The sequence below is a fragment of the Stigmatopora argus genome, chromosome 3 (assembly GCF_051989625.1).
Source record: "Stigmatopora argus isolate UIUO_Sarg chromosome 3, RoL_Sarg_1.0, whole genome shotgun sequence".
Lineage (NCBI taxonomy): Eukaryota > Metazoa > Chordata > Actinopteri > Syngnathiformes > Syngnathidae > Stigmatopora > Stigmatopora argus.
Window position 1 is genome coordinate 9,552,196 of NC_135389.1, and position 15,120 is coordinate 9,567,315.

Below are 15,120 nucleotides of genomic sequence, written 5' to 3' on the forward strand. Positions count from 1 at the left end.
GGGTGGTGAAGCCAATCCCACCGAACTACGGACACCCTGAATCACAGGGCACAACAAGACAGACAACCATACCTAGGGGTAATTTAGAGTGTTCAACCAGTGTACTGCGCATGTTTTGGGGATGTGGGAGGAAAACGGAGTACCTCGAGAAAACCCTTGCAACCGTTTGAAGAACATGCAATCTCCACACAGACTGGTCCGAACCTTGGATTGAACTATTTATCTCAGAACTGTGAGACCAATGTGCGAACCCGTGACCGGACATTTCTTCGCCGGACGCTTCGTCCCGGACGGTTCGTCGAACGGACGCTTCGTCGCCGGACAGTTCATCGACCGGACACTTCGACGACGGACAATTCGTCGCCGGGCACTTTGTCGCCAGACAGTTCACCTAACCTTAACCACTAACCTTAACCACTATCACCCTAACCCTAATCCTAACCACTAACCTTAACCACTATCCCCTAACCCTAATTCTAACCACTAACCTTAACCACTATCCCCTAGCCCGCGACGATTTATAGAAAAATAAAGTTTATAAATAAAGTAAAGAAAAGTTTGACATCTGAGTTGTTATGTCACGTTGATTCTTTTTGGGGTCTTTCCAAACGTGGAGCGCTAAACGTAGGAACCGTTTCCTGCGTAGTGTGTTTAGAGACGAGCACATTTAGTACTTGCACACGCCCAAATGTTAATGTGTTTGTGTTGTCGAGCGAGTTTCTGCTGTTTTTTTTTCTTTAATAAAGAATATGTGAATTTCTTTTGTCTTCTTTAATAGTGGTTAAGGTTAGGAGAACTGTCTGGCGACAAAGTGTCCGGCGACGAATTGTCCGTCGACGAAGTGTCCGGTCGACAAACTGTCCGGCGACGAACCGTCCGGGGACGAAGCGTCCAGCGACAAAGTGTCTGTCGACGAAATGTCCGGGTACCGTGCGAACCACACAACCACCCGTCGAGAGAGAAAATAATTTCATTTTTTACAGGTACTGCAAGTATTGATAAGTCCAACATACATCAGGATGATGAGTACTTTACCACTGTGCTGAAAAAGACAAGAAGAAACCCAAGAACATGTAATTTGGCTCAGGCACAAGAGTTTTATTCCAAACAAAGAAGTTAGCTAGTTAACATGGAGGCTAACAAACACCACAGATTTCAACTTCCTGTCTTCTATCTGAACCTTACGAAGCACCTATAGAGAACATTACAGTGAACACCTTAACACGTTCATATTTTGGGCTAAAACTCTTGAGTTTGGGACGAGAAGAGCAGAAGCTGAACGGGGTCATCGATGTTTAGCTGTCAAACATCTTCTTCCTGTCCGATTTGTCCTCAATGTTCTTACGCCAATCACCAACGTCACGAAGCTGCTTGTCCTAAAACCCCACAAACCTCATGTTATCTTCGAGCAAAAATCGACACATTTCTCATGCGCATCTGGAAATATCTGACCAGAGATTACTAACATCTATCAAAATATTAAGAAAGAAAGCAAATAAAATAAAATAAAAATCATCTCATGAAGCGTTCCAATGATCTATTAACATCCCTAAATGTTTAAACAACTAACAAACCTTTCCCATTATCTTACACCAATTGGTACTTCTGAGCTGTTACTACTACTGCACTCTTCTGTTTTGGCTCTCAGTCAAAATGGTTCTTGAAATATCTCCCAAACTTAAATTGTTGCCAAATCCAGTTCTCACCTCCTCCTTGACCTCCTTTTTGACCTGCTTGAGGTTGGCCCTGAGGTCCATGTTGACGGTGTGTTTGGAGCCCAGTAGAGCTTTCAACATGGCGTCAGCAGACATGCGCACCTTCTTCAGACGTGGTCTCTTGAACTTGCCCCTCAGGTCTACGATCTTGATGTTCAGATCCCGGACCTGTAGGACAAAAAAAGGAAGACAAACTTGAAACATTAGTTTTGCGATTCTTATCACGTCCTGAAAAAAAACAATCCCACCAACAAAATATGCCTATGCCATCACATAAAAGTCAGTTATGAAGAAAATGTCTTGTCCGTCCAAAATCCATCAAACCCACCCGATCCGTCCATCCACAACTGAACATGGACCATAAAATTTTCTATTGGCATAAATTGTTTCTTATCGTCAAAAGATATGTTTTCACCTCATTGAGTACCATGTCGAGCTTGAACTCAAGGCTGTAACGTTCTTCCTCGCTGACGTCTATCTGCTCACGTAGTTTCTTGCAGAGCTCCTAAGCAGAACACCACAGGAACTTGAGCATATGGATGGCAAAAAGGAAGGTGGTGGGGGTTCACTCACCCGCAGCTCATCGCCCGAGTATGGAATATCCATTGGAGGACATTTGTCTGACAGGAACCTCTCTCGCTCCCCAGCCTTCTCAACACCCTCAGCCTCCAGGAGGTTGTTGGCCACCACCAGCATGCAACTCTAACATCAAACATATGGTCATTTGGTACAGAATTCCACATATCACATATTCACACGTAGTCAAATATGCACGCACACATGCACACAATTTAAGCACATATTATTGGATCATTCAACAAACACTCCTACCTTCAGAGTGTGCTTGCGCCTGGCAGATAGTCGCTTCCTGCACAGATAGTGACATTAAAATGTTATATGATTTAGATTTTGGAGCGCTAAGATGCCCTCTAATTTTTACTAGCATTTCGGATCACAAACCAACACGTAGATTCATCCTTAAGGTTTAGCTGTAATACTCTACTACTGCTCTAATCTCAAATTACAATATTGAAAATGTTATGATATCAATTGATACCATTGAGGCAAGGGTGCCCGGACATTTCGTCGACGGACAATTCGTCGCCGGACACTTCGTCGCCAGACAGTTCGTCGACCGGACATTTTGTTGACGGACAATTCGTCGCCGGACACTTTGTCGCCAGACAGTTATAATAACAGACGAACTTAGGGTTTCGTTAAGAGGGGAGAGATTTGTTTTAGTCGAAGAGGAAGATATCGTTTTAATGGCAACTGACACTAATCTCGATTTATTGGCAAAAAGTATGCACTGGTATAGAGTTGCTGGTTGTCAGGTGCACTATCGAACGTACCGTCGCAAAATCAGTGCATACTTTTTGCTAATAAATCGAGATTAGTGTCAGTTGCCATTAAAACGATATCTTCCTCTTCGACTAAAGCTAATCTCTCCCCTCTTAACGAAACCCTAAGTTTGTCTGTTATTATAACTGTCTGGCGACGAAGCGTCCGGCGACGAATTGTCCGCCGACGAAATGTCCGGTCACGGAGGCAAGTTGCTTCTAATTTTTTTAATTGGAGACACACACAGGTTATTGACATTCCAAATGTAAGCAAGCTTGATTACAGTGACATCACTCACTCAGTGGCCATGATGGCTTCTCGATATTGACGTTATCTGCAAAACAATGAAACAAATACACATTAAAAACATTAATTCAGTTTTATATTTGTCCAAAATAAAAATAAAATGCATTGCGGTTTGTTTGCTTGTACTTTGTAGTTTTCACTTTTAAATGAATGCTAATGCCAAATAAAATATGATTGTCTTTTCCCTTTATCTCCTGCCTGCAACTTTATTTTTGGACTTGAAGATGTATCAAGTAATCCACATGGATACAATGTCAACATTTAATTTTAGAAATAAGTTCTTGTTGAAAAGCATCCAAGCAATCTCGGTTATAGTTTATAAGCGTTTTGGTAATGAGAGTCCTAATGTTAACACGTCTCCATGCCACAAGTGGCCACTAGCGGTAGGTGTCACAAACTCACTACATGGTGACTAACTACATGTTGCATAACTAATAAATGGACTCAATGAAACAGTAATTAGTATGATATTAGGCCTCTAAATGATATTTCGCCATTTTTCGCAGAGAGTTTAGAATTAAATTTGCTACATACTACATACAACCCAAGAAATTCTTAAATAATGTGTTATTTATGGTAGGCTGGTTGAACACTCTAGATTGCCCCACGGTCTGAGTCTGAGCGTGAATGGTTGTCACTCTCGTCGTGTCCTGTGATTGGCTGGCCATCAATTCAGAGTCAGCTAGTGCGCCTTAGCTGGGTTGGCTCCAGCACCCCCGCGAGCCTTGTGAGGAGAAGCAGTTCAGAAAATGAATGAAGGAATGTTTATCAAAGCGGCATGGTGTTCAAGTGGTTAGCATATCCACCTCACAGTAAAAAAAAGAACAGATTAAAATATCTCATCTCATCTCCTTTTCTGAACCACTTTATCCTCACTAGGGTCAAGGGGGGTGCTGGAGCCTATCCCAGCTGACTTCGGGCCAGAGGCAAGGGACACCCTGAATTTGGTGACCAGCCAATCACAGGGCACAAGGAGACAAACAACCATTCACGCTCACACTCATACCTAAGGGCAATTTAGAGTGTCCCATTAGCCTACCATGCTTGTCTTTGGAATGTGGGAGGAAACCAGAGTACCGGGAGGAAACCCACGGGGAGAACATACAAAATCCACACAGGTGAATGTGACCTGTATTTAAAACCAGGACCCCAGAACTGTGAGGCTGACGTGCTAACCACTAGCTCCACCAGGCCGCCCTTTATTGATAAACTTACAGCACAAAAACATTAAAGCAAAGGCTTATTTCTCGACATTATTGAAGCCAAAATATCCTCAAATTCTGTCATGACCAATATCATTTACAACCCAAAGCGCTTGGTATCAGTTGGTGGGGCTTCAGAGGGCAAGTATCTATTTATGTCTATTCAGCTGTCGCTAAGAAGGAATAAAGTGACGTTAGGCTTGTCTTAAAAGAAAAAGATGTCTCAGGGACGAGCGCATCCTCGCAGTTGGCATACAAACAAATGGCTGTCATCACTTGGGTGGAGGAGCAGATTCAAGTATATGATGGGGTTGGGTTTGTGAAGTATTTTGGGAGGTGTGGGGACATGATGCTGAGGGACATCTGCGGTAGGGATTGTCTGTTCGGGTGCGTAACCCAACACGAGGCCGCAAGAAGCATTGAGATGAGCCATGAGAAATAAATAGAACTCAGCTGCTCCAAAAGCTTTGCCTTCGCCAGTTTTTTGCATCCTTTTCAACATTTCATTCAGTCAAAACGTCTTCTAACATTCTACAAGTACTGTATGAATCAACATATTTATTGTTTGGTAGTGTATGTGCCTCATTAGAAACAGGGTTCAGCTTCATGGCATTGTGTTGTCCGTGTTGCCATGACAACCAAGACAACAACAAAAAGTGTCTGTATTTAGAATGTTGATGATTTTCTGGACTCATAGCTAAAGTATTATGTATTCTTTCCTTCATTTTCTGTACCGCTTATCCTCACAAGGGTCTTGAAAGTTGTTTAGTTTTAATTTTTGTTTCGTATGTATGTACAGTTGGTATGTATAAAGATATGAGGAGTTCATTTGCAAAAAAATGATAAACTTTCATTGATTTTCTGTACCGCTTATCCTCGCAAGGGTTGCGGGGGTGCTGGAGCCTATCCCAGCCAACTATAAGGAGTATGCAAGGGATACTTTGAATTGGTTCAGATAAACACCAGTTTTGAAATTAGAAACGGACAACCTGATGTTTACTTCTTTACATGAGGTTGTTTTATCCGCCAACATATGTTTCAGTGTTACCCCATGTATATCAGCTTAAAATCCCTCTCAAAGCTCCTGTTTGGAGGCAAAAGTCAACAAGACAGGTGTTTCTCAAGCAAAAGCTGTCGCCTCTTCTCAGCCAATCAGGGCATCCCGTTCAGACACATCAAGCAGAGCATCGCAGGCCCACTCAAGAAAGAAGCTAACCACACCTAGAAACTTTGTGTAAACTCAAGACTTTTTAAATGAAAATACTGAACACCAATGACACGGCAGAGGTTGATGCTCTTTCGTCACATAGACGTAAAAGGAAGATTCTGAAGATATTGTCAATATGTATAAATCTGTACTGCGCAACAGCCAAGATAAAACTAAATGCATATCGGTTGCCGTACAGGGGTGTGATGACAGCAAAACCTAGCTGATCCAAAGTGAACAATCCTGTCCAACAGAAGACGAGACTCATGTCTGAAGTACAGTGAACAAAAGAGGCTCATTCTGCAAAAACTCATTTAGGAGCCTTTTTACTGAGTACTTTCTTGTCAAAAGATAAAATGGTCATGGTAAGAATAAAGTAACCGTGAGTTAAATGAAGTTATTTAGCAAGATAAACTTCTTGGGAAACCCAAAAACCTATATTCTCTACTGAACATGACCTTCACCAGATCCTTTATTTTCTAGGAGACTTTGTGTCTTTTGAAAGTTCTAAATCACAAGTGTCAAAGTGGCGGCCCGGGGGCCAAACCTGGCCCACCGCATCATTTTGTGTGGCCCGGGAAAGTAAATCATGAGTGCCGACTTTCTGTTTTAGGATCAAATTAAAATGAAGAGTATAGATGTATATTAAATTTCCTGATTTTCCCCTTTTTAAATCAATAATTTTAATTTTTTAATCACTTTTTTCTGTGTTTTTAGTTCAAAAATCATTTTGTAAAATCTAAAAATATATTTTAAAAAAGCTCTTAGATCTATAAAAAATGAATATTCAGGGATTTTAATCCAGTTTTTTTAATCCATTTATTTAAAAAAAAATCTAAATATATCTCAAATGGTCCGGCCCACGTGAAATCAAGTTGACGTTAAAGCGGCCCGCGAACCAACCCGAGTCTGACACCCTTGTTCTAAATGATTGTTAAGACATTAAATGAGGTTAACCTTTTTTCAGAAAAATTTAATTTAAATAGAAAGAAAAACTATTTGAATATGTTGCTAAGTTTAAAGTTTAATTCATGTTTAATTGAAATGCTTTTATTATTTTTGTCGGGTCAGATTCATATTTTTAGTATTTATTGTGCTTATGTATGTACTGTATGTAAATCCATACACTGGACATACACATATAAATTTATATAATATGCCATGCATTATATTTGAAATATTTCATCCAATATACTTAAGTAATTTTTCTATTTATATTAATATTGGATTAAAAGTATGTATATAGATCAGAGTACAACTTGAATTTAAAAACTTGAAAGTCTTCCATATTCTTTCTAATTTACATCTAAACAGTTGTTAAAGCATTATTAATTTATTTTTGATTTGTCAAAATGATTTTGACTGAAATTTGACACCATTGATGATAGCTCTTGAATGTTAAGTCGACACCAAGAGACCACTGTCATGGAAACAAACATTTTCAGTCAAACAACCCAATTATTGCTCACAATACTACTATGAAAGAAATCAATATTTGATCATAATATAAAACAGGATGCTTGCATGGCGTCGTGTCACATGTCACTGACCTGCTCTGGTGGTGTCGGTGGTCTCGGGCGGTGTCAGGAGTCGCTGTCCTGCTTGGGCAGAGATGAGCTTTAAATGCCAAGCTGGTGGGAATGCGGCCTCTCCTCTTTAGGGAAGCAGATTAGTAGACAAGCCAATGGCCACGCAAGGTCATGTAATACAACGCACGTACATACACGCACACAGTATGACCCTCCTTCAAAAGGACCCCTCTACATTACCCGAAGGCCCCTTGTATAAATAACTGGCTGACCTTTAAGAGTGTTTTCTTATTATTATCAGGATAATGATGGATGCAAGGAGAAGAGGAAGAAGATGAGGAAAAATTAAAGACGGTGAGGTTAGAGATGAGAATAAAGATGAACAACGTGGAGATGGGATAAGGGTAGCATTAAATTGAAAGAGAAGAAGAAGGGGAACCTTAGGAGAAAAAGGATGAGACTATAGAAATGTGGAAAGTTGAGAAGGGACAATCCAATGGACAAAGATTAGAATGAGGAATGTGAAGAGAACCAGGAAGATAAGGACATAAGAATAAACAGTAGGGCATGGAAATTGAAAATTACGATCAATATAAGGGCGGGAGGATAAAAATGAGGTTGATAAAGAGGGTGAAAAACTTTAGCATGAAAATACAGGCAAAAAAAGGTGAGGAAGACCAAATACCAACAAAAAGGAGAAGAAAATTTGATAAACATCGGGACAGAGGAGGGGGAACATAAGAATGAGGATGTGAGACTAATATAAAAATGAGGAAATTGAGATTATCAAGATGTGAATTAAATGAACAAAATCATTTTTAAGATGCGAATGAGAACGAGGAAATAGAAATACAGTTAGGTAAAAATGATTAAATCTAGATTTAAAAAATAGGAAAAATGTTAGAGAAATGACGAAAATAAAGTGTGAATGAAGATGTAGCAAAATTGTGATTGGTCATAAAATGACAACAGCGTTGTGGCTGGGGAGACGGCATTTTAAAGTTCTGAGGACTCAAAGCAATCATTTGATATTTTTATTGTGTAGGATTTGATGTTCAACAAACGAGTGGAAGTTGAAGCTATTTTTCATGAAGGTCTCGCCAAGTTGAGCAAGCCGTCCAATCGTGTTTGTCACTAGGAGTCCCCCTCAAACATTTTCTTCCTGCCATCCATGCCCGACTTGTCTTCAATGTTCTTGCGCCAGTCGACAACATCACGCAACTCCTTGTCCTTGACAAAAACAAAAACTAAGATCAACTAGTGGACCGCCATTGATGGAAATAGACGTCCAATTCATATGACAAACTATTTTAAACTAGTAATTTAAATTCCCAGCTGAAGGATGAAAATAACTACAAAATTGGACATCTGTCAATCATCATCAATGGCCCTAAAATAGTTACAAAGTAAACTAATTTATTATTAGCACTGTTACAAAGTCTTTATACTAAAGATTGTTTGTTAACTTATAGTAGCACATTATCTTCTGTAGGGTAATGGGAAATATCTGAGTTGTGAACATTCCATTCCATTTGTTAAATTATGAATTTCATCAACATTTGATCATATTAAAAAGGGTAAATCTTGGCATGGAATTCATAATGCCTGATTGTGATATTCAGCACATTAGAATGTGAAATCTTTCACGATAAAACTTGAAAAGTACATTATCAGAACATTTAACAATTTTAACAACAGATCATAAAATGTATCACGCTATAACCTGAAATTGAGAATTTTCATAATGTGGCATTTACTTCTTATTATGTAACAACTTGAACTCATCATGTAAACTAAATTCATCACATATCACAGCTTGAAATTTAGCAGAAATAAACTTGTTTCTATCCTAAAATGTGTGTTGAGCTGACCTCATCCTTGACCTCCTTCTTGACCTGCTTGAGGTTGGCCCTGAGGTCCATATTGACGGTGTGCTTGGAGCCCAACAGCGCCTTCAACATGGCGTCGGCCGACATGCGCACCTTCTTTAGCGTCGGCTTTTTGAACTTGCCTGTCACGTCCTGGACTTTGATCTTGAGGTCTTCAATCTGTCACCATAGCAGACGCGCCAGTCATATCTTAGTTAAACCAGTTGCTATTTCACAGCCAACCATCTTTTGCTAATACCAATTACCAGGCCAGACGTCACTTTTAAACCAGCACACATTCAAAGTCAAAATTATACCATGGAGAACTGACGTCGGGAACCTTTTTGAATGAGAGAGCCAAAAAAAACATATTTATTGTACCATATTTTCTTGACTATAAGTCATAGTTTGGCTGGGCCTCTGACTAATACTCCAGCCTTATATATATACCAGCGGCGGTCCGTGAATTTTCTAGCGACGCCTTCAGCTATGTCTGAATCAATCCAACCCTCAAAAACTACTTTATGGCTATAAAACCTCTATTGCAACTACAGCTGCGACACATAAAAAATCATCAATAATAACCTCATACAATTGAAATATTATTTAGGAATATAGCCATATTTTACTCACCAAAAATCCTTTTTACCTGTATACAATATCCATCCTCCTTTCTTTCCTCCTTCTTTTCTTTCGCCATCGAAGCTAATGCTGAAAGTCGAGCCTATCCTGTCGTATTTCTGGCATACGTTTTTATTCGATTTAGTGCTGAAAATGTTCGTTCCCGGTTGTGACAGGCTTCCTTGCTTTGGAGTTGTCCAACCTTTCTTAATGATGTCCAGCTTTTTTTTCTTGAAAAGTCCATCTTGAAAATGGCTTTGACAGTAAATGTGCCAAAAATCAATTTCTTCTCCTCCTTCAGCCATTGCGTGTTGACAAAACCGCTATTAAATCAACACAACAATATATTTGTTTGTGCAGCTCGCTCCAGATACAGTTTGGTAGCTCTGGCTAGGCCACTCTATCACTAGCCAATCATAGTTGGTGAAAGCGATGACGTATCCTTACGCCTGCGAGAAGGCAATGACGTATCCCTACGCCTGCGAAAAGGCCTTGGTGTCATCAAATCGAATTCTGGTTAAAGCAACAGTCTTATCGACGCTTGTTTAATGCAGCAGAGCCTGCAGAACTGATTGTGAAGGCCTTGAGGCAGATTTCTGACTCTGACAACAAATAATGGCTGAAATGTGATTGGTTAAATGCTTCAATATGAAAACAGACGTCTGGAAGCAGTGCAACCAGGGGGGGGGAGCAATGAGAGGAAGCTAACAGACAATTTGGAATTATTTAATAAGTATTCATGGACAAAATATAATTAACATCAGTCTGTGATTCAGATATTTCTTAGGCCGGCAGAGAAGGCCTTGAAGGCCCTGATGGCACACCACTGATATATACTATATATTTTTTTCTATGACTAGTACCTAAAGCCTGTTATGTTGTGTTTTTAGGGTCGTGTTATCAATATATAAATATATCCTACCTCCTTGTCTCCCTTTTTGACCTTTACTTCAAGGTCATAGCGTTCCTCGTCCACTCTGTCGATCTTTCGGTGAATCTCCTTGCACAACTCCTGGGTATGCACATGCAAACATTCCTTTTTATCCCCTTCCAAACACATCCGTGGACAACAGCACACAGAAATATAGACACGTGCACATATGGCAAACATACACATTCATCTCAAACTCACTGAACACATCTCTCTACAACACGTACACACGTATTGTTTTGCAAACACACATGAATATGGAGATGATCTCCATAATGTACTAAAACATGCACACGTTGAATGTATACAATCAGTGGTATACTCATTCACACACATGGAAACCGATCTGCATGGACATAAAGAAACACACACCTGTAGGGCTTGCATGGTGTGCGGTAGCACCGGCAGAGGGCAGCACTGAGCCATGTAGCACACCCGCTCCTCCTCACGCTGACGGTCCTCCTGCTCAAGGTAAGCTTTAGCAATGGCCAGCATCACACTCTGAAAACCAATACAACCAACGCAAAACAAACAAGCACGTCAAAAATAGTTAATAATCAACATTAGACACGGGTTCTCAAAATAATCACAATGTCTGGAGTAGTATAATAATAATGTGGTAGATTTTGTAGAGTACTATTATAGCATGCACTACTGCACAATATTTAAGTTATGTCTTGAGTATTGTACTTTATGTAACCTTGTGTGCAAGTCTTGTGTACCCAGTAACGTGTATAGCGGAGTGTTTAATCATGCATTCATTTTCTTAAGTGCTTATCCTCACAAGGGTTACGAGCAAATACAGACACCCAGCGGCGGACACCCTCAGTCGGTAGCCAGCCAATCACAAAGCACAAGGAGATGGACAACCTTTCATGCTGATATTCATATTTAGGGACATTTTAAACTGGCCTACTATATATGTTTTTGGGTGAGAAAACCCATGCAACACCGGGGTGAAACTCCACACAGTGAGGATCAAACCCTTGACCCCAGAACTGCAAGGCCGACCTGCTAACCACTTGCATACTGCGCCGCCGGTAGTGTTCATGAAACTATGTTTGTCTATCGTTAGTTGAATGTGTATAGAAGGGGTGGCCAAGTCGGGTCCTCGAGAGCCCCTATCCAGTCTGTTTTCCATGTCTGCCTCCACCAACACACCTGAATCAAATCGTCAGGATTGATATGAAGCTTCTGGGCAGCTTGCTGATGAGTTGATCATTTGATTCAGGTGTGGTAGAGGAGGACATGGAAAACAGACCAGACTTGGCCACGCCTAGTGTATATCTTGTGATCTGATGTATGTATTGTGGCGCAATCATTCCAGAAAGACAAACTCAACAAATCATTCCATATTGCTTTTGTTTCTTGTAATTTGCATTGATACAGCTTACTAGTAATTAACTAGTAAAATTCAGTGTCTCAAAAGTTATTGGGAAATGTGATAAAGTTCAATATGTATAATAATCAGTGTCACTTTCTCATTAGCTAAATGACTCCAGCTGTGGTGACAGATGTCAAGAATGCAATCATCAACACATCTGCAAAACCAACAAGAGTAGGGCACTTAAGGTGAGAGTGACATACTGACAGTGTTCTGTTAAGGACTATTCAGGGGTGGCCAAGTCTGGTCCTCAAGAGTCACTATCCAGTCTTTTTTTCATACCTGAATCAAATACCTAATCGGGTTTGATATGAAGCGTCTGGACAGCTTGTATTTAATTTTTTCCACATTGTTCTATATTTTGAGGTGTACCTGCATAACCATCCTCTATATTAAGTAGTAGTATCTTGTATGTTTGCACCTTGAGGTGATGTTTACGACTTGAAGACATTTTCTTCCTGAAAGAATTAAATTCAAATGAGTATGTATGTATGTACATATATATATTTGGAGTTATAAAAATTGTCATGTGTATTCATACACAAGTACCATTTTAGAAAGTAAAATTGGTTGACTTACTCAGACATTTTAGATGTAGTGATTTCAAACTGTGATAAAGCAGAACAAAAAAGATTAAAATACTTTTGTTATAAAAGCATAACTCAAAACTTCAACTATAGGTCGCTATGGAATCATTTGAAATACACACACACATACACACAAACACACACACACACACACACACACACACACACACACACACACAGGAAGCTGAATTAAAGTATAAATAAGTTTTTCTTGAAACGTACTGCAAGTTATCAATGTCTTGTACTCAATATAAATGTTCCAGGGGGATGTCCTCATGATAAGTTTCTCCTCAAGAGTTTCATTACAGATTTGCCCTTACATACTATTCAGAACTACTAAAAACCATTTAGACTTGTTGAGTGCCCTACAGTTACGAAGTTGTTTTGAGAGAGATTTGTGCTAGGACAACTTGATGGCTAGATGTGCTCTGTATTTCAGAGTACATATTTTAAATCAATTATTGTGAATAATGATTTTGCCTGTGCCCAGCGCCAGTTTGAACGGAGAAGTGTTCGGAAACTCTGACCAAAAATCAGATTTTGATAGGAGGTTGATTGAATTGAATTGAATTGAATTGAATGCTTTTATTGTCATTATACAAGTATAATGAGATTTAAAGCTTTCACCACCAAGTGCACAAATAACAACAACAAATAAACAAATAAATAATCAATAAATAAGTAGTTCAAGTGAGATCAGCAGAGCGGAGCGGTTCTGTCTGAAATTCAGGCTGCAATATACTATAGTATAGTAGGTCTTAAATCTATTACACTAAAAATACCACCTCCAAAAATACTTGGCTCTCGAAGTACTATCATAATGACCAACACAAAAATAGAGTTGCGTACTGGACCGAAGTGTTCACTTACGATATAACGTTAACATTCTTAGATGTATCCCAAAGTCTTAAATTGTCTCCAGTAAATAGTCTTAAATTTAATGAAACATTCCATAAATAATTTAAATACAAAGCTTTACTGAAATACCCAATTGGTATTTTCATGCTAGGTGAGTTCTTACACTCTTCATGTAACTTAAATAAATACTAAAATACTATAATATTCTAAAGAATTATGTGATAAAATATTCCTTAATAGTGACCTAAATACAACAACAAAATGCACTTTTTGCATCTTTAGATAAGTAACATATTTTCATTCGACATGAGAACAGGATGTGTAGATATTTAGCAATTGAAATAAACATTCCATGGACCATTTGTTACTAAAATATTGCCCAATAACAGATGATTATTAGAAATAAATTCAAGTGCATTCAATTTCCTGAGCAAAAAATTAAGTGAAATGAAGGGAGTTTGTTAGATTGGAATAACAGAAAGAAATAATACAAATTAAATTATATTGAAACTCAGTGTCAAAAGTTTTAGGTGTCATCCTTAAAAATATATTTTTCATCCGTTAAATAAAAAATATACACATATAAATATACAATACATAGACAAAATAAATGGTCTATCTGATAAAAATCTGATTGAAAAGTTACTAAGTCATTCACAACATTATAGAAAGCACTAGAAATATGCAACAACATACGCATCAAGTCAGATACAATTAAAAAATATTGAAAACATTTTTTCACCTACCTCTAAACTTCTAAAGGAACGAAAACGAGCGAGGACAAAAAAAAGACCCTTTGCTCTTTATTTCCTGTCTTTCTCTTTATGGACGTATATTTTCTTTAGCAACCAATCAACTGTCATATTCTGTGAGACTACATCTTAATCCCTCCGCCCCAAAATAACTTTGACCCGTGCTTTTATTCCCAAAGTCCCGCTCACACAAGAAGTGGAAACCAAGAAGATGCAGAAGAGGACAGCTGGAGACTCTTAAGATTCCACAGAACATTACATATTATACGCAAACCTAGGTACATTTGAAAATGAGTAAAAAATGACAGAAGGTTGTAGTCATGGTAATGTTCAGAAACAACAGTGTGTGTTCCATTCAGTTTAGAAATATAACCAAATGGGATAAGGATTACTTTTAAAGATCGCCATGGGAACAGCCTCCATTAATAATCATGCGCAAGTTTATCACTTAAATGGGGGCTAGTGACAGACATAATGCAGCATGTGCAAAAAAAAGTATGCCGCCACCATCCGACAAACTTGACTGATAGTCGTGACAACGAATACTGTTCAAGATTCTGAAGTCATTTTAATTACATTTTTGGCCCTTTGCCATTACATCAAACAAAAAAACAATGTTCTATTTTGCTTAATTCCCATTGTGAAAGGTAATGGTGCACACTTGTATTTGATGGGACATTAAGTTGGCTGCAGCCCAGCGTTTGAGTGATTACTGTGTCGGCCCCACGGCTCTGTGGTCCTGGGTTCGAGTCCCAAACAACTTCAGGAGGCAGGTTAAGAAGGAGTGAGACCAATTTAAAGGAGATTTAGTTTATTACC

At 39.0% G+C, this 15,120-nt stretch overlaps 2 protein-coding genes and 1 long non-coding RNA gene across 9 annotated transcripts; 1 reads left to right on the forward strand and 2 right to left on the reverse strand.

The window, feature by feature from the left end:
- Positions 1-1,077: 1,077 nt before the first annotated feature.
- LOC144071068 (troponin I, fast skeletal muscle-like) lies at positions 1,078-7,424 on the reverse strand. Its single transcript, XM_077595818.1, has 7 exons — positions 7,322-7,424; positions 3,355-3,390; positions 2,547-2,583; positions 2,289-2,417; positions 2,131-2,220; positions 1,707-1,883; positions 1,078-1,376 (listed from the first exon to the last, which is right to left on the reverse strand). Exons 2-7 carry the CDS (start codon positions 3,363-3,365, stop codon positions 1,296-1,298), a joined length of 525 nt encoding a protein of 174 aa, XP_077451944.1. The 5' UTR covers positions 3,366-3,390; positions 7,322-7,424; the 3' UTR covers positions 1,078-1,295.
- Positions 7,425-8,320: 896 nt separating this feature from the next.
- On the reverse strand, positions 8,321-14,365 carry LOC144071067 (troponin I, fast skeletal muscle-like). Of its 7 annotated transcripts, none has more exons than XM_077595810.1 (7): positions 14,296-14,365; positions 12,684-12,712; positions 12,526-12,562; positions 11,093-11,221; positions 10,712-10,801; positions 9,172-9,348; positions 8,321-8,530 (listed from the first exon to the last, which is right to left on the reverse strand). In XM_077595810.1, the coding sequence occupies exons 2-7, from the start codon at positions 12,689-12,691 to the stop codon at positions 8,435-8,437; spliced, it is 537 nt and encodes a 178-aa protein (XP_077451936.1). In that variant the 5' UTR covers positions 12,692-12,712; positions 14,296-14,365; the 3' UTR covers positions 8,321-8,434. The 7 variants fall into 7 exon arrangements, with proteins under 7 accessions (XP_077451936.1, XP_077451938.1, XP_077451942.1 ...); XM_077595812.1 differs by having other exon boundaries at positions 12,477-12,562; positions 14,296-14,325; XM_077595816.1 differs by lacking the exons at positions 12,526-12,562; positions 12,684-12,712; positions 14,296-14,365 and adding an exon at positions 11,882-11,911.
- Positions 11,113-14,548, forward strand: LOC144071072 (uncharacterized). Its single transcript, XR_013299534.1, has 3 exons — positions 11,113-11,191; positions 12,209-12,292; positions 14,481-14,548. It is a non-coding gene; the product is annotated as an uncharacterized LOC144071072 (long non-coding RNA).
- Positions 14,549-15,120: the final 572 nt, after the last annotated feature.